The 18,429-nt window shown below is 34.0% G+C and overlaps 1 protein-coding gene across 1 annotated transcript in view; it reads right to left on the minus strand.

Annotated features, from left to right (window-relative positions):
- Positions 1-16,239, minus strand: part of LOC129227380 (uncharacterized) — a 38,744-nt gene extending 22,505 nt beyond the window's left edge. The window contains exons 1-2 of the mRNA XM_054861930.1: positions 15,998-16,239; positions 1,803-2,044 (exon numbers count right to left, since the gene is read on the minus strand). Coding sequence (XP_054717905.1) covers positions 1,803-2,044; positions 15,998-16,175 — 420 coding nt within the window. The 5' untranslated portion in view covers positions 16,176-16,239. The remainder of the gene's footprint in view (positions 1-1,802; positions 2,045-15,997) is intronic.
- Between the last annotated feature and the right edge of the window lie 2,190 nt (positions 16,240-18,429).

Consider the following 18,429-nt stretch of genomic DNA (forward strand, 5'->3'; position numbering starts at 1 on the left):
CTTCTATTTCAATTTATTTTTCTTTTACTTTGTATATTAATTGGGTTAAAAAAAACGAACTATAAGTCAAATAAATACTTATGTGCAAAAAGTAAAATGAGAAATAACAACGCCAAATAGCACACTTTGCAGATTACTGCAGATACGTGTTTCGGCGTTACAAATGAATGTCCTTTTCAATGCAAAAGAAATGAGCTTATGTTTGAAAAAACATCGGAGAAATGGTTAGGTTTCTTTTGTCGGGTGTCTTTTCAACCAAAAGCTCATTTCTTTTGCATTGAGAAAGCCGTCCATTGTAACGCCGAAACACGAGTCTGCAGTAATCTGCAATTCAGTCTGTTTGACGTGGTTATTTAATTTTCACAAACAAATGGGGTGGTTTCCTTCAGTCAAAAGTAGTACTTGTAGTCACTGAAATCGATAGAATAAGCAAAAACTATAACTTGGACCCAGAAAATACTTTCATTTTCCCAACACTTATTTTTTAATTATTTTTTTTAAATGTCCGATTTTTCAAACAAGGCGTGGTTTTAATGGCGTCACAAATGATGCAGTTTGCCGCATCTTTCACAACGTTTCCACGTTGTGATAATCAAGAAGCGAATTAAAATTGCGCTCTATGCTTGCCATCAACCATATCGTTGCCAATACACGTGAGTAAAGATTTTTGTTTAAAATATATTTTGATATTTGATCTATTACTGCATCTTCTTTTTTTTTGGCACAGTTTGATTTGATCAAGAAGAAAAAATTTGAACTTAAAATTAAAAAATTCTTAGTAGTTCACAACATCATTTTTTTTTCTTTTTTTTTTTTTTTTGTTTGTTCGCAAAAACTTAAAGCATTAATAAGAAAAAGCGTTGGAATTAAAGGGGCGTGTAGAAAAATTATTTTGTTTAGTTTTAGTTTTTGACAGCCCACTCCAAACGTATTTGTACTTTAGACTTTCTATGGCATTATGAAGAACACATCGCCGCTTAATCAGCGTCCCGTTAAATTGATTTTCAAAAGAATGGGAAGAGGATGTAAATTGAGTTTCAAGATTCCGTAGGAAATCTGGAATCAATTAGGTTTTGTTATCATTGTCGCGGGAACTGAAACCGGTGGTTAGTATCCCCGTCCTTTCTCCCCACTTTTTCTAAGAATTCTTAGTGTTGTAACCTTTGCGCCAATTCCAAGAATCTCCAGTTCAACTTGGCGGCTATAGCTCTGAATGTCAGTTTTTTTCAAGCACCAGTTTTCATTCTACTTACGCTTGTTTTCCTTGCCATGCGTAAAAACCGGTCGTCGAGTGTCCAATCTTCACTAGTTCTATTATCTTTGGTACTGCCCCCTGCAGGTAAAGGGCAGTAACTGCAAATTTTTCATTTTTTATTTTTTTGCTTTTTTGTCATCTATTGTACGTTATCTTTACTGTACAAGCTCGCTTATTTGGTTTCCGCTGAAAAAAAGATACGAAAAAGACGTCTAATTCCAACATTTCCCTATTGTTAGTATTGAAACCAAAACGCGTTTCTTCAAATATCTCGAACACTCATTTCTGCAGATACTGCTGCTTACCTGCACACGGCAGAGTACTCAATGACGTTTTGGTTTTATATTAGTGTATAATACAATGCTTAGGCATTGTACAGAATGCCAGTTTTCAAACTTTGTCCGTATCACTACCATTTACCGTGATACTACCATTTACCTGCCCATATTAGGGTTATTGTACTAGGGAGGGGGGTCACCCCTCTCCTTCTCTAACTGTAAGCCCTGACTTGAAAGAATATGCATACATTAAAGAAGAAATACTTTACGTTTTGAACTCGCTTTTGAAGTATCACCAAAGAAGGCTCCACTGTTTCTACAGATTTGAAGTCTAGCTTGATGCCCTTCTTGGCTCCGCTCTTAACCACTTTCTGTATCCACGTGTCGAAGGATATGTCGGAAGTGTTCTCTGGAGGGTGTGCCATGATTGGGACAGGAGAAGGGATATCTGCTGTGGGATAGGTTGTGTCATAGCCCATGGATATGTCTGCTTCCAAGAAATCGACTGGACCTGAGAAGAGAGATTTAATGATGTATTTTCAGTTTTGACTCTATGCACTTATAAACATTGAAAGTATTTTGATGGTAGATAGAATTACACTGTAAAAGCGATTTAAAAAAAAAAAAGTTCCTGGAAAATAATGGGCAGCTGATGTGCTTAATTTCTGCCATTAACAAATCTTGCAAAAAAACAGAAACGTTTCCCGCTATATGTCAGAAACCTTTCTGAAATTATTCTTGAATCTTTATGAAGAATACGGAAATCACAATAGTTAAAGCCAGTCACGTCTCTTGAACTTCTAAAAGAATTTATATAGATTAACGTAATCGATAAGAACTTTCCTGATTTTCCAAGAAAGTTCTAGAAGGATTAATGCGACAAAGTTCAAGGCAGAATAGCCACAGTGGCCGCCGCTTATATGAATCACGTTTGTTCGAATCACTTTTGATTCCACAAAACACCTATTCAATAAAGCAGGTTTGTGTTCTGTTTTTAACGATTTGATTTATTAATGCTGCGTATTCAATTAACCACTGATTCAATAAACCCGCCCCCACTGTAATAAGAACCTGGCAACTTGCTTGCCTGTAATTCTTACCTTGCAAAGCTGCAGCTATCTAATTACTTATGCTCTCTCTTTGGGAGCTTAGTTAATCTGAACTAAGAGGTGTCAAAGCAAGCCGATACACTTAATAAACAAGCTCAGTCAATCTTTAAAAAGGTGGCTAAAAATATTTTTTACACCACTGAAAAGTCTGCATTCGTGCAACTTGTAGCAATTCAGGAAACCTTTTTGCAAATATACTTGATTTTACGAGAAAATAGATGCAAACCTATGAAATCCCGAAACGTTCCACGGAAATTATCAGTTTCGTTTCGTTTTTTTTTTTACAGTGTATTTAGCCGCGCGTTAAATGCATTGAATCGTGGTTTGATTTTTTATATATACAATGTACATGTCAAGAGTAAATCAACTTCATCGAATTTTTCCGGGGTTCCCATCGCCTAAGGGCAAGAGGGCTTACCTTCTATGAAAAAAAAAATCAAATAAAAACTAAATAAATTAATTAATAAGCGAGCAAAAATAAATGAGTGAATAAAATAGTGTGAATTAATAAGAAAATAAGTGAAGTAATGAATAAATAAGGGAATTGTTAAAATAAAGAATGTTAATGAAATAGTTAATAAATAAATATGCTCATAAATATGCAAGTGATTAACAAAGTAATAAATAAGTAAACGAAACAAGCTATTTCACTTTGCCCCATCTACTTCGCCTTGTACTTGAATAACTGTACAAATTATTTTAAACACAAATAAGCTCAATATCAATCAAATGAATACTGTACCGAATCTTAGTAGATCTTAATTAATATTTAAAACGGTAATAACAAGAGCTTTATCATTTAATAATAACAAAAACAGTTTTTGACTTGCAACAAAATATTACAATATGAGTATCAACTTTGGAAAATTACTTTTATTATCATACTAGAAAGTCGCCCGTCAAGGTATGACGGGTGAAAACTGCTTCTACTGTTCTAAATTTGAACGAAGCAATTACCTGTTCTGTGATACTTTGATAACCCTAACTCCAGTGGATTAACCCTAAGCTCCAGTGGATAGCGTTGATTTTCAACAACTTTTTTGATTCTTCATTCCCCTAAAATGACTGTCTAACCAGTAAAACAGTTTAAGTTACCGGATCGACTTCAGCCTTGTCAATAAGGCCTTTCCCTGCATGTTAAACATTACCAAAACATATTATCAAACTAGCTGACCCAGCCACGCGTTGCTGTGGAGAAGTAGTTGGATTAAATATGCTTTTACTCAGTATTTTGATAGAATCTAATTAATATTTTTAGTGAAGCTTAAAATAGTCTAGCCAATTTTAAAACATATCATATGAGATTGATAATGAGTGTGTTAGGCTGAAATAAGTACTTATTGAGTTTAGTAAGTACTTACTAAATTTTCAATGGCAAAAGAACTGTACTTACGCTTAGTAAATTTTGCAAGTATTACTTCGGCCATAAATCAACGCAAAATAACTTGCAAGTGATAGTAGTACTGATTGTAAAATATCGGAACGTAGAAATTAAGCATAAACCAATATACACTTTTAGAATCTATACTACATTTTATTTATCTCAGATTTCTCTATAGTTTGTTTTAAATAAATTCTTTACAAAATACATTAACTAAATTAAAAACTTGCAAAAATTAAATTTATAAATGAGGTAGATAACATTGACTTCGATCTATTGTTTCTATTATTTGAAAACTGAAAATTATCTAAGCACTAAGTTGTGCACAATATTCTTGTTTAACCTCTGTTTTGCTAACACAAAGAGGTATGATAACTTTCCCGCTTGTGAGCAAGCGATAGATAGTTTCCCATGAGAGAAACATGTATGTTTCAAGTCTAAACCGAAAGTAGACATTGTTTGGTCTTGAGATCTATTTATGGTCTTTTCAAAAGCTAAACAAAACGGAAATTAAAACCTTTTAAATGTGTTTGAAAATTATGACGCTGTAAACGGATTAGGTGGCAACACAAAAATTTCTCCTTTAAACTTTTCGGTCAAAATTGTTGAAATTTTGATGAAGAAACGTGTACCGTTGCATAATTTAGGTGGGTTTAAACCGTGAAAAAGAATAATTGGTGAACCAATTTTCAACCGGAAACCGTCTAGTGGAATTCCTGGTATATCCAGAAAATTTAAAATTTCAGTTGGAATGTTTACGACTTTGTTTTAATCGACAACTGTATAGCCTTGTTCAGCATCAACGGTCAGCACAATCTGATTATGATGTTTTTTCCAGCTGTCAGTAATGGCTCATTATTTACAATAATTGTAGCTAAGACAGCGTCATTGCACTGTTTTCTCTCGTTGTAAATCAGTGTTAACTAAGTCGGTGACCAATCGATCAGGTGATGTCACACCATAATAACTAAACAACAGATTTGAAATTGAAATGCATAAATCTTCGATCAACACTAAAGCTGTATCATACATCTTTGGTGTAAAATCTTGATTTGAACATCGGTGTGTTTGATTAACTCTATGGAGTATATTTCAAGCATAAAATTTATATAGTTTTCCCGTGGAAATGATGATTGTGTTGGATATTATATCGTCAAAAGTATCTTAAACAGTTGACAAATACTGTTTCTCGTTATGCAAAACTTGCCTTAGAAACTGCAACTCCCAATGATTGTCTGCTACCAATAATTACAATTCGCGAAATGCATCGTGATGTGTACGAAACACTCGACAAATAACGGTCTGCAAATATTCCCGTCTGTTCGGGAATGTTTAACGAAAACAAATGCAAAAACAACATTCACTTTGTTTTGGAAGCACAGTTTTGTTTTGGATAAAGTTTTGGCCCCAACGTCTTGGCTTTAATTTTTAATTATGCCCGAGGTTGTTGAATGTTGTGTTCTTTGTTTGCGTGGCTTCCATGAATTTTTTGATTTTATTCAACACTGTAAAAACAATTAAGAAATGTCCTGGAAAAAAATGGGCAGTGAATACGGCGAATTTCTTCCAGTAACGTATCTTGCAAAAAAATAGGAAAGTATTCCACTTGCATGTTACTCTTGGAAAGTTATGGAATCCAGAGACTCACTTCCTCCCATTGGGAGTTACGTCCATCTGGACGGACCATGAGGACGGTAGTGAAGTCAGTTCTTCACTACAGTTCATTAACCTTACTGAAATTATCCTGGTATCTTTTTCAAAAATTCAGTACTATCCTAGGCTAAGAGCCAGTCGTGTCGCTGCACCGACAGAAAAAACTTAGGTAAGTTGAATACAAAGCTTGACACCTCTGTACCGTTCCAAGAAAACGCCAACAATAATGCTAAAAGCATGGCGAAATGTAAGACAGACTTGCAAGAAAGTACCATAAGTCCAACTCGCCTACCATTTCTGCAAAGCATCGGAATCCAAAGGCTCATTTACTCTCTCTGGGAGCTTTTAGGCAATGCAGACGGAATGTAGTTGACCTGAAGCCGATACACTTAATAAATACGCTCAGTTAATCTTTAAACTGGGAGCTGAAAATATTTTTCGCAACAGTGAGAAGTCTGCATTCATAACGTTTGTGGCAACTCCGGAAACTTTTTGACGCAGATACTTGATTACCAAACAAAATTGTTGAAGACCCGTGAAATCCCAATATGTTCCACGCAAATAATCAGGGACATTTCGGGGTTTTTTTTACAGTGCATGTAAAATAGCGTGGAACATTGTTAAATAATTTTATTTCTGAGAATCGGGCCAAACACATTAGGTTTTTGACAATGTAAAAAAAAAAAAAATCGGGGTCGTTTTTGGTGTTCAAGTGCTTTTCGTAGAAAATATCTTCGGTAAAATATACTCGTTGACCGTTTCCAAGATGTACTGCAAGATGCTGTACAGAAGGGTCTCTTTCGTACATGGGGAAACTAAATTATGCCAGATAACATTGTTGCTGCTTATATATCCACTCATCGCGTTTTTTTCGTCAATTTTGTCCATGTCTCGTACCTCAAATGCGACCTAATAAGGATCTTAAATAACGTATTTGACGAAGTATTTAATGGAAGCCACGGAAATGCAAAACTCGACATTTATATGAGCCTCATACGTTTTTAAAAGCAGTGGTGAGTATGGAACCACCCGCTGCTTATCAATTTCAACTTGATTTGTAGAATTTGACATTTACATTGAAAAGTGTGGTCTCAATACTCCTCCTTTCTACGGCTATATTGTCGAAAACCATCAATATCCGTAAGATAGTATCATTCGTAAATTTTATCTAACTTAAGAACAAAACTTTTGAGGATGAATTAATTTACAGCGTCATCTATTAAGAATTTACAGAACCAAACAATCAATACACACTATTAATGTATAATTAACCTTTTATTTGCAATGAAAAATTATAAAAACCATCCTATCTTTTAAGTTGGACCAAATTACAGATATGTATGAAATTTGATATAAATCGGTTCAGTAGTTTCGGAGTTTACCCCGAACAAACATCGTGACACGAGATTTTTATATATATAGATTATCATGCCGTGGCGCGAGTTTTATTGTTGAAACTCGCAAGTTACTCGATCATTGGCTATTATTTATATGAGGATGTTTAGATTTTCAGAGGTAACTTTATCTTGACTGCAATAGACTACATGTGTTACTACATAGTTGAAATATTATCAGATATGTGGCGCTAAACCGCGGAGTAAATATTTCACCATTTCCCTTTGCCCCACATTCCCCTACAACATTTTTGTGTCGAGGTCTCGGGATTGAACATTAATTTGAATTCATTTTTTCCGTATTTAAACAATAATTGCAGCATCTGTGAGATTTGTGCATAGATTTGTTTTTTAACTACCCCTAACAAAAAGGTGGGTGGTCCTGAGCTGAGACTGAGCTTCCCCAAACTTCAAAGGTTAATCGGGCCTGGACATTTGCAGTTACATTTCTGTGCGAAACAGGTCTCTCAACTAATGCGTCGACAAAAAAAAAAAAAAAGCAACTTGATGTCGAACCTGTTATAAGAACTCACCTTTCATTCATAAAGCGTAGTATTTAATGTATCTAAGATTTTTAAAAAATATAATAAAATAATTATAAATCGCTTCATTAAAATCTAAATTTTAAATTCTTATCTCATTATACATGCTGATAAAACCATTTTTAAGGAAATATTATGTTTCTGAATTTTCTCTTAAAAATCAATAAACATTACTGACTAGGACCGTCATGTCAACTTTTTCCGGGTGAGGTGGCAGATGCATAAATACCAAACTCCACATATTTTTTAAATACATTATTTTTTCAAAAAAGTGTAGCAATTGCCTCCTCCCGTCCCCCCTAAATGACGGACGCATAGTTCAAGGGTTGGTAGATCTTCGTCCCAGAATTACGACGCTATCAATCAGGTAAAATTTGCCTTACTAGAGACAATTTTATTTTTGTTGAACATCAGGCTTTCATAGTGCAGCATTACACCTGCTCAAAAGTTTTAAACATAAATATCAGCAGAATACAATAAATATAACTGATAGCTAAAAAATCTATTCACATTTATACACTCAGGGCTGTGTGAAACCTAAACCAAGTATCCCAAATATTTGTGAATCTTGAAGAATATAAGAAAAGCTTAGCTAGTTCTATTTGTATTATCCCCCTTGTACTTTTCACGATAAAAGTCTTAAAATTCTTCGTTGCTTCGTTAATTCCAATTGTGCTTCGGCTTCTGCTTCGAACAGTTGCAGATTTTAAAATAAATCTAAGCAGAAAGCAATAAAAACTGCTAGTTAAGAGAATTATTTGTTTTTGTACTAGGGATGCGTCGTTCATAAACGAACGGTTCAAAAGGAACGAATCCGTAAAATGAACGGATCCGCTCCTTCACCCAAAACATAAAGAACCGTTCTTTTGAAAGGTGAGTAGTTTTATTGATGCATTTGTGATAAATAGCATTTTTTTTTCTTTATTTTTTTTTGATTACATGCAACTTCAAAATTTAAACTCTTCATCAATCTCAAATTTCCCTCTTCTCAGTGCAGTACAATGTATTCATTTCGAACCTTTTTACTTTCTGCTTTATTCATCAGTTTTCTTCAACCGTTGCAGTTCATTTGCAATTTTCCAATGTATCCATTAGTAATGTTTTATGTAACTTGTTTGGGCAACTAACAAAAGATTTGGACTTTCCACTTCCAGTCCCTCGCCCCAATTAAAATCCCTTTCACGCTTTCTGCCGCCAAAATTATTTCTAAAAATACTTTTTATCATTTTTCGGGCATTTCCTTTGTCTTCTATAACATCCGTCCTATCAACTAACATTTAAATTAATTTGACTTTATTTTTAACTTCGCGACTTCCAAGTCGCTTATTTTACATTCAATACCAGAGATTTTTAATTAGGATTATTACTGCCTGATTTGTCCCCATTTAAAAAAAGGGTTGGGTGTTTTTTTTTTTTTTTTTCATTGACACTTAAGAATAATTTTTAAGATCTCTAATATTTAGGTGGGTCTTTTTTTTAAATTAAGTTATCCGGTACTCCGGCGGAACAACCAATATATTTGTTGTTACATTTTCGTTATACTTTTTGTTACTGTTTTCGTTATACATGTTCTGTTGGTAATATTATATGTATGTTTACACTGCTGTAACTGGAAAACAATATTTGAGGGACACACCTCTTTCCTTTGGGGTAGAACTCGTTGATGACAGATATTTATTTTGGGGTCAAAAAAGGTCATTTTCGACAACTTACGCCAGTTTTTATTTAAAAAACAGACGTTTTATGATTATAACATTTTTTCTGTTAAGTTTATGTATATTTAACGTACAAGTTTTAATGAAGATTTCTTTATTCTCGTGTTTTATAATGTAGCCTGGTTCCTTTTTTTTTCCTGTTTCCTTTTTTCCTTTTTTTTTTTGTTTTCCTCTTTTTTTGTAGTTATCTCGTTATTTTTTATATCTCGTTATATTTTGTAGTTATTTCGTGATTTACATTTTATTTTCACCTGTGACCATACTACACTTGGGGATATGATATTTCTCCATAAGTAAGGCATTAATCGGCAAAATAAGTTCATTAATAAGGCATCAATAAGTTTATTACTAAGGGCAAAATTTCAATTACATGAACGGTTACAAAAAACATTGCATAGTGTTTCTTATAAGTTTTGCTCTACTTATCATATTCGTGTAAAAAATGAATAATCTGATTGGGTGATATTATTATAACAGGGGTCGAAGTGGTCCTATATATCCTATATTTCCTATATTTTCAAAAAAAGTATGAAAATCGTCCTATATTTCCTATATTTTTGGAAAATGTCCTATATTTCCTATATTCCCTGCTTTTTAATCCAATTTATTTCTTTAAAACAACAGTAAATAAACTATCTGCCTTCGGATATTTCGTCAAAAGTTCGTGTGGAAACGAATTTCAAATTAAGAAAGGCAACTCATTAAATCCTGCAACAGGCATCTTCTCTCATTGGCTACAGCAATATGACGTCACTGTAGTGGGTGGAGTTTCGAGAACGAATTCTGAAGTTGGTTTTAGAATTTTGCGTTTGGCAACAGCAGTTTGTTTTGTTTTCCAGGGTGGTTTTTTTCGGTTTTTGTTTTCGCCGGTATATTTTTGTGTTCAGTGCATTTTCTGATCGGAATGTTCTAATAGTCTTTTGCAATCTTTTCTTTTTGTGGAATTTTATGGAAAAAAATATCTGTATATTTGTGCTACAAAGCATTGGGTATTTCCTGGTAGTTCTCAACACAAAGACGGTTTTTATTTATTTATATAAGCTATGTTTGTGACACTTCTATCCCTGCAAAAATTGTGAGTTGCTGTGTTAATTATCAATAAATTTCACTTTAATCTTTTTTTTTTTTTTGTCTACAAAGTACACTTTTTTCAAAAATTATTCTTTCAACTACAGGAAGTCATTTCAAGTGTAAGTTATAATTTTGTTTGAGGGTTTTTTTAAATAAAATCATTGATAAGAATAAATAAATAATATGTATGTGTTTTTTTTTTTTTCATAGCGAAACTGTTCATATAATGTGTCCTATATTTGTCCTATATTTTTTGTGGAAAATGTCCTATATGTGACAAGTCGATCACTTCTACCCCTGTTATAAAAATAGGTATGTGCTAATTATGTGCTGGTGCACCAAAAAAGTTGGGGGTCAAAAGAAGTGCGGGGATTAGGGGGGCGTGGCACACTGCAGCTGTTGTTCTTTTCCTTTTTTTGTAAAATTGGGCTATATTACTGGCTTTTAATATTATTGAATAAATAACTTCTAAAATTGTGAAATATTGCATCAAAAACTGGGACGGATGGCCACCGTAGACTTCCCTTTCTGTTTCAGAGTTCTATTCTTGTGAATTAAAATGAGAAAAATCCATTTCATTGGAACTTTTAGTTTTTACTTTCGTGAAATAAATCAATTCACCATATAAAAATCATATTTTTTAAACGATCATAAATTTTTAACTCTGAAAAGTTGAAGGTCAAGGCCCCGTTACTTTTGGCAGTGAGGGGACAAGTGCGCCCCCCCCCCCCTCCCCAGTGCGAGTCGTCCTTGTATATCGGCAGGCAAAATAAGTGTCAACTATTTTTACAATTAAATTAAGATATGAATATATATCATTTCATTTCCATTAGATGGCAGCACTAAACTCATTCCGGTTTTTGGCGTGAAAACTAATTCGCGGGATAAAAATATGCTCAGATTTTTTTTTACTCCAATTTTGTGAAAACGTTTTATTTGAAATATTTTTTCAATCTATGAACGCATACAAAAGTTGAGAAAAAGCTACAACTTTTACTTTAATCATAGAAAACATTAACATTACTAAAACGCAGGCCCGTCATTCCAAAACTTTCCTTGAGGGGGGGGGGGGCAAAGGGTCTGTGTTTAAAACATTTTATATTGAAACAACAACAAAATATGCACAAAAAAGCCTGCTTTCACCATTTTTCTAAAATTCAGGTGAAAGGGGTGGTTTTTCTCTCCCCCCCCCCCCACCCCATCCTCCTCCTCCTCCTCTTCTGATCTCCCAAATGACGCGCATGCCTATCGGGGTTTATTCGTAATATCGGGGTGCGATTTTTTTTTTTTTTTTTTTTTAAATATTTCACTTACTTTATTTAAACGCTCAAAAGTCAACTGCACAAAAATATCCAAAACTGGGATTTCTTATTCAGCATTCCTTGACTAATTACACACTAGTTAATTTGAAATTTTGTTGTACTGAGTAATATAGTACTAAGTAATCTTGTACTGAGCAATAGTTGTACTGAGTAATTCCATGTAAAGCATTAAAAAAAGTAAAAAGTTTTCAAACATTCATCAGGGAGGCCGACTTGCAAAAATATTGAGGGGGCCGGAAGTTATCAAGGAGTGGTCAGGGAGTATGGAACCCCTTACAAAAAAAGGGGGTCTGGGCGGAATTCCTCCCGAAAAGTTTTCAGATTTTCGTACCTTAAAAACGCTATTTTATATATTTTCTGATGCGTGCAATTTGCATGAACCAGCAATATGTGACATGGCATTTTCAAGGTATAAGAATCTAAAAATCATGTATGCAAATTTTCTGGTTCAATTACATCATGTCACTTGTCTTAAAGGAGATTTTCACAGATTTATTTTGTGGTGAGCCGTGCAGAGTGGGCATATATTGCTTGTGGCTATGAATTTAAAACCAACTTTTGTAGTTCAGCCAACTCATATATGACGCAATGCACCGTCATAGCACTCTTAAATTCATAAAGGCGTACCAATTCGTTAGAGCTGTACGATTGCCATTGACATTCCTCAATTAAAAAGAAACTCATCGTTAAGTAAAGCACTGGCCACTTCCTCTAAAACACACACAGTCACAAAATTATTGGAGGGGGGAAGCCCCCTCTAGTCCCATGGAGTCAGTGCTAGTACTATTCATTGGTTGCCCTCTCGCCCGTCAAACATTGCTGATTCCAAGAAAAGGCTTTTATTGCTTTGCACAAGATGGATAAGTCACTTGGAAAGCACTTCAATATTTTCCAACTCAAATTAACAACATAATATTTTTTCAGCTGTTAAAATAGTTCGTTAATTTGGGGTTTTTTATTCGGTAAACAGGGGTTTTGGCCTTCATTTTAGTCGGGGAAAAAGAACAATTCGCTAAAACGCGAAATTCGTTAAATAGAGGTTCGTTAAATCGGGATCCGACTGTATTATTTGAATTTCGACGACTTGAATTTAAATTATATCCTTCGCAATCACGGATTTCGGTAAGACACTACTCGTTGGGTTTCTTGTTTCCAAAAAGCGGTGAAGCCTTCTACCCAAAAGCTCAAATTAGCCGATTGTCGATCTGGCGATTAAGGTATCCGACTGCGTTCGATGACATTCTTTTGAAAAAGAACTTGGACATTTTTTAAAAGTTATTTTTTAACTACATATGTTTCAAAACTATGAAAAACATGTAAAAACAAGCTTTCAAAATATTATTTTTACAAAAAAAATTGGAAAAGTTTGAAGAAAAACAGCGAAAAAACGTGTCTTACGTGGTGTACTTACACATAAATCCTTGTACTAATGCATTTGTGTGACATTTATGTGTATTTTGCTCTAAAAGATTTCTAATTTTTCAAAAAAGTTCTGAAATATAGCTGAACGAAGTTCTTATACTGGTATTTTTTTGAAAACAAATACTTTTGTTTAAAGTTATGCACTAAAAAATATTACTTAATTCTGAAATTTAGTTTAGCTTTTAGAGGAAAACATCAAGCATATTACAGAGAACTATCACAGAAAATTTCACATCAATACTTGAATAACTTTTTGAGATATCATTGTTACAGTAGACAACTTTCTTCAAAAATATCATTCTTCAGAAAACGCATTTAAATGTAACTTCTAGTCTGGAGCTCACTGTTCGACTCTTTAATAATACAGCTATAACTCCTGCTGTGGTTTTACATAGAGTTAAAACTAAGACAGTTTTGGAAAGCTAATAAATCAGACAAAATAGAATCACAAAAAAAAATGTACGAATATTTCTTCGAAAATATCGATTTAACGCAGTCGGATACCTTAAAAAGGACGAAATTCAATGAAATACGTTTGTTCTCCAGTAACCTGCTATACGTTATGCTAATTTAGAATTGGTGTCTTTTTACTTTCTTCTATATCTAATATATAGAAGAAAGTATTGGGATTCGTTGCAAATTTTCGAATTTCGAATTTTGACGGATTCGAACGTTTTGAGGTGTGCTGAGTCCATTTCGACCATTTTTGGAAAATGTCTGTCTGTCTGTATGTGTGTGTGTATGTGTTGTGTGTATGTGTGTCACGTCTGTGTGTGACCAGTTTTTTTGTGGCCGCTCTACAACAAAAACTACCGCATGAAATCGAACGAAATTTAGTACACGTAATGTGCCACTATGTGAACTTGTGCCCATTAGTTTTTGGCGCGAATTCCTCCAAGGGGGGTGGAGCAATGGGACGTTTTTTGAGTTACGCGTGCTTGCTATTCCTCAGGAAGTAACTGGCGGAATCAAACAAAATTTGGACCATATGTTGCCATTAACAGGAACAGGTGCTGATTCAATTTTGGTGGCAATAACTCAAACGGGGGTTGAGCTATAGAACGTTTTTTGTCGTCAATTGTGACTGCTGTATCTCAAGAAATAATGAACGGAATGAAAGAAAAATTTATCGGCAAGTAGACCTTAGTGGGTATAAGAGCTGATTTTATTTTGGTGTCAAAAACTGAAAAGGGGGTGGCGCAATCGAATGTTCTTTTTTTTTCATTGTGAGTGCCATTTCTCAAGAAGTAATGCTACGTTCTGGATGAAATTTGGAATAAATGTGAATCTATTTGTAAATAGGCGTTGTTTCAATTTTGGCGCCCAATCGCTCCATGGGGGTTCTGATTTTTTTTTTTTTTGTGTTAATAAAAATAGCTTTATAAATGCAACAATAAGAAAGATAAATTACAATATTCTCGTCTGCTTATTTCACGTGATTTTAATTTTCGGGAGATAATCGGAAATGTTATCGCAATGATTTAAAATTAATAACTGTTGCCATTTTATGTTTGTTAACAAATAAAACATCTAATTAATTCAAGCAAGGCTTTTAAAATAACTTTTCAAGTCGTTCTTTGCTTTGCTTTTGCGGGGAATTCAGGAATTCGGACGGTCGTCAAGTTTATTTTTTTTTTTTTTTTGCTGGGAATATTGCATTCTTTTCAAGCATAGGGATTGATCAGAATTCACAAGAAAGATATAGAAGAAAGTTTCGTGATGGCCACAACATACTAGTTTAGAAACGGTGTTTTAAATTTAATTTGTTTTTTCAAATTTATCGAGTTTATAAAAATTTGTTTTGAAATAGAACTTTATTTCGCAAAACCTTTGTTAAGTTATTGAGATACATAACTATCTCCGTTAGATCTAATACCCCTTGAAAAGGACAAGCTGACTTTATCCGACACTTTGGTTCCAAGACAGAATTGGATCCAACCTCGTTTCTAGTATTTATTAATACATTATAATGTTCGCTGGTTGCTATGTCGTTGAAAAAATTGAAGTCAAGTTGAGTAAAATGTCACTTAAGGTGAATCTATAAAGATTACTTAGTTCACAAATTCAACAAAAATATATCGGAAAATGTTTACTGTAATTAACATAATTTCCACACCTTATTTGTCTTTGATTGGTATTAATCAAATCTTCAGAATAAAATAATCAAACACCAATCAGGCAACACATCTAAAATTTGGACACCAGTTTTCTGCAATGAGGCTTTTGTACAAATACTATTTTTTTCGCCCGACAATATTTTGGGAACCAAACTGTCGGATAAGTCAGCTCCAATTATATAGGAGCCTTAACTAAATCTAATAGTTATTAACTAACTTCAGTTAAAGCGGGGGTGCTTATCCACCTCCCTCAAGAGCAAGGGGTGCACCTCCAAATACCACGAGGACCCCACCAAATCGACCCCCCCCCCCACCAAATACCTCTTAAAACACCTACCCCCTTCCCCAAAATTTTTGTGGTGCATTCTGCGCCATATCTCCGCACCCCCCCCCCCCCCCCATGGACACCCATGGTTAAAGGTGAAAGCGATCATGAAGTACTACGCCAGAGGTGGCAATTGAGACTGTAAATGGGGGAGGGGGCAAAAAAAATAAAATTTGTATTTTTACCGACAGCAAAAAAAAAAGCGGGGGGGGGGGGGAGGGGGACAAAATTTTGCTAAGGCTGGTTTTGAGAGCATATGAGTGGAAATTGTAGATTAAATTCAAATTGTAGATTAAAATAATTCCATGGAAATCACTATTATTATTATAAAAAATATATATATAAAAAAACTATTTATTTTGCTTTGCTTCCCGTTTATTCAGAAAAGGAAAACAAGAAAAAAGAAGACTTACCGATCAATTCCTCCTCCAGAGCTTTGTTACTATTTACAGCATGTGCCCACGTGATGTCGCTCGCGTCGGGTTTATCCAGTTTATCCGGAGTGTTCATTTTCGGCTCACCATTCACTTTCGACAGAACAGACCGAAAGACAAACAGGCTGAAAATAAAGAGGTTAAGTTTCAATTCCATGGAGCTCAACTAATCAAAATCTGCTTCTAATAATCCACGACGCAATTAAATCTTTACTGGATTTTCCGGACTCATTATTCAGTTAGAAATGCTCCATCAAAGAAACCTTCTACAAAAGCAGACAGGACGGGTTGCTTTAATCGCTTGGCGACGAATGGCAGGAAGCAATCTCGCCAAATAGCGGGAAATTTTTTTTCTGCTGGTCGTAAATTTAACCATCCGTTTAATTAGGATTTTGCTCGCTGGGATACGGAATTGTTTGTGTCATTTGTCGACAGATGGCCAATTATGTTCACATTTACAGGAAGAAAGGGGGGAGGCAGTTATTCGAAATTTCTATGCTAGATTTCCAGTGAGAAAAGCTGAACAAACTACGTGAAATGCCCGAACAGAATATTCAAAGTCATTATTTCTAGTTCATATGATTTTTATGAGTTGGACAAAAACGGAGGAAATGTGGTTCAGTAGTTTCTGCTAATAAGTACAGCCTATTACAATTCTTCTGGGACATAAAATATAATATTAACGCTAAAATTCTCTCTCTCTCTCTTTTTCGTAAAAAACTAATGATTGTTTGACAGCAAAGAACTTCCTCGTTAGGTTATTGCACAAAAAAAAAAAAAAAAAAAAAAATTACTAAATTTAGGAATTACAATTCGGAGTCATGTATTTTTGGGGATTAATTTTTTGAGTGCACAGTCATGGGGGGGGGGGGAGATATCGAAACACTCGTTCGTATTCAAAAACTTTCGATACCAGAGAAAACTGTAAGGTGTTGTTTTTTTAAGAAATAATGCACGCTTCATAATCATGTTATTTAATTGTTGTTAAGGGTTTGATTTCATATTAAAATGTGTATTAACTTTAAAATTTTCTTCGAGAATTCAACTTTTTTACCACACATTTGTCATCAGCATCAACATTTGACTTTGTGTAGCAATTTTTTTATCAATTTCAGATAGCCGTTGCTTAACAAAAAACTGCTCGTAATGTTAAAAAATGTTTGATTCTTTTGCATATAATACTTAAATCATCTTGGTTACGGCAGGCAAAGATTGTTTTTTTCCGTCAAAGTGTAAACCAGCCCAACAATAAAAACGCCTTTTTTTTCATTATCAAAAACAAAATTTTGATTTCTATTATGAATTACGAAATTAATTTATGAAAAAATTATGATCCAAAACCAAATTATATTTTAATGAAAAAACAGCCTGGAAGAGCTTTTATACTGGTATCCAAAATCTTATCAGAAAAGATTCAGTAATTTTAATGATATGATTATATTAAAAAAAAATAAAAAATTTTGCTTTTCTTGGAGAGTTGCATAATTTTGGTGACTGAAACGGTGGAAGAGAGTTTCAGTGTAAATAAAGAGGAAAATTGCTCAACAGAAGGATGTAATCATTTATAATCTTGCGATATGCTATTTTAATACAAACACTGACGTAATAAGCCAATATTCAACATAAAATTCTTATACTTGTTCCAATATCGTCATTATTTATGCTTTTCTTTGACTTTCAAAATTTAATTTAAAACTTTATTTTCAACCTTGAAGCTAACTAATTTGTATTAAGTACTTATTCATACTTTATCTCTGAAATAAAATAAAATGAAATAAAACCACCTTTTGCACAGTATTAAGGCTAAACGGGGTTACACTTTCGCATCGTAAATCCTTATAATTTATCGTACAGCTGAAAACCAAAAGTGTTTCAAATGCAGTATATTCTAGAAGAAAAAGGTGACGAATCTTTTATTTCTGACGCATCATAATAACGACCTGCATCAGAAAACCGAAATTTAACGATCCTATAAAACAATAACAGCTGGCCCTATAAGTGAGAAAGTAATCGAAAATAATATTCACTCTTATTTACTGGATTTAATCTTGAAGACTGATAAGTGAACACTAACGCAATCACCACTGTATTGTTAATTCCACTGTAAAAACTTAAGAAGTTATTTTATCAGAAGAGCGTAATGCTTAGTAAGCTGTTCAAGTGCAAAAATCTTGGGAAGATAAGTGTTAGTTGTCCTAAGAAAAGACTTCACTTTTGATTTTTTTAGATCTTAAAAAGTTGCACTATTCTCATTCAGCTGAGGGGCTATCCATAAATGATATCACCCTCTTTTCCTACATATTCTAACCCCAGCCCCCTTTTTCACAAAGTTTCCCACTTCACTTTGCCCCATCACCTCCCCTTGTTATAAGTCACGCTGTATTACATAAGCATATTGTTACAAATAATGT

The sequence above is a fragment of the Uloborus diversus genome, chromosome 8 (assembly GCF_026930045.1).
Source record: "Uloborus diversus isolate 005 chromosome 8, Udiv.v.3.1, whole genome shotgun sequence".
Taxonomy (NCBI): domain Eukaryota; kingdom Metazoa; phylum Arthropoda; class Arachnida; order Araneae; family Uloboridae; genus Uloborus; species Uloborus diversus.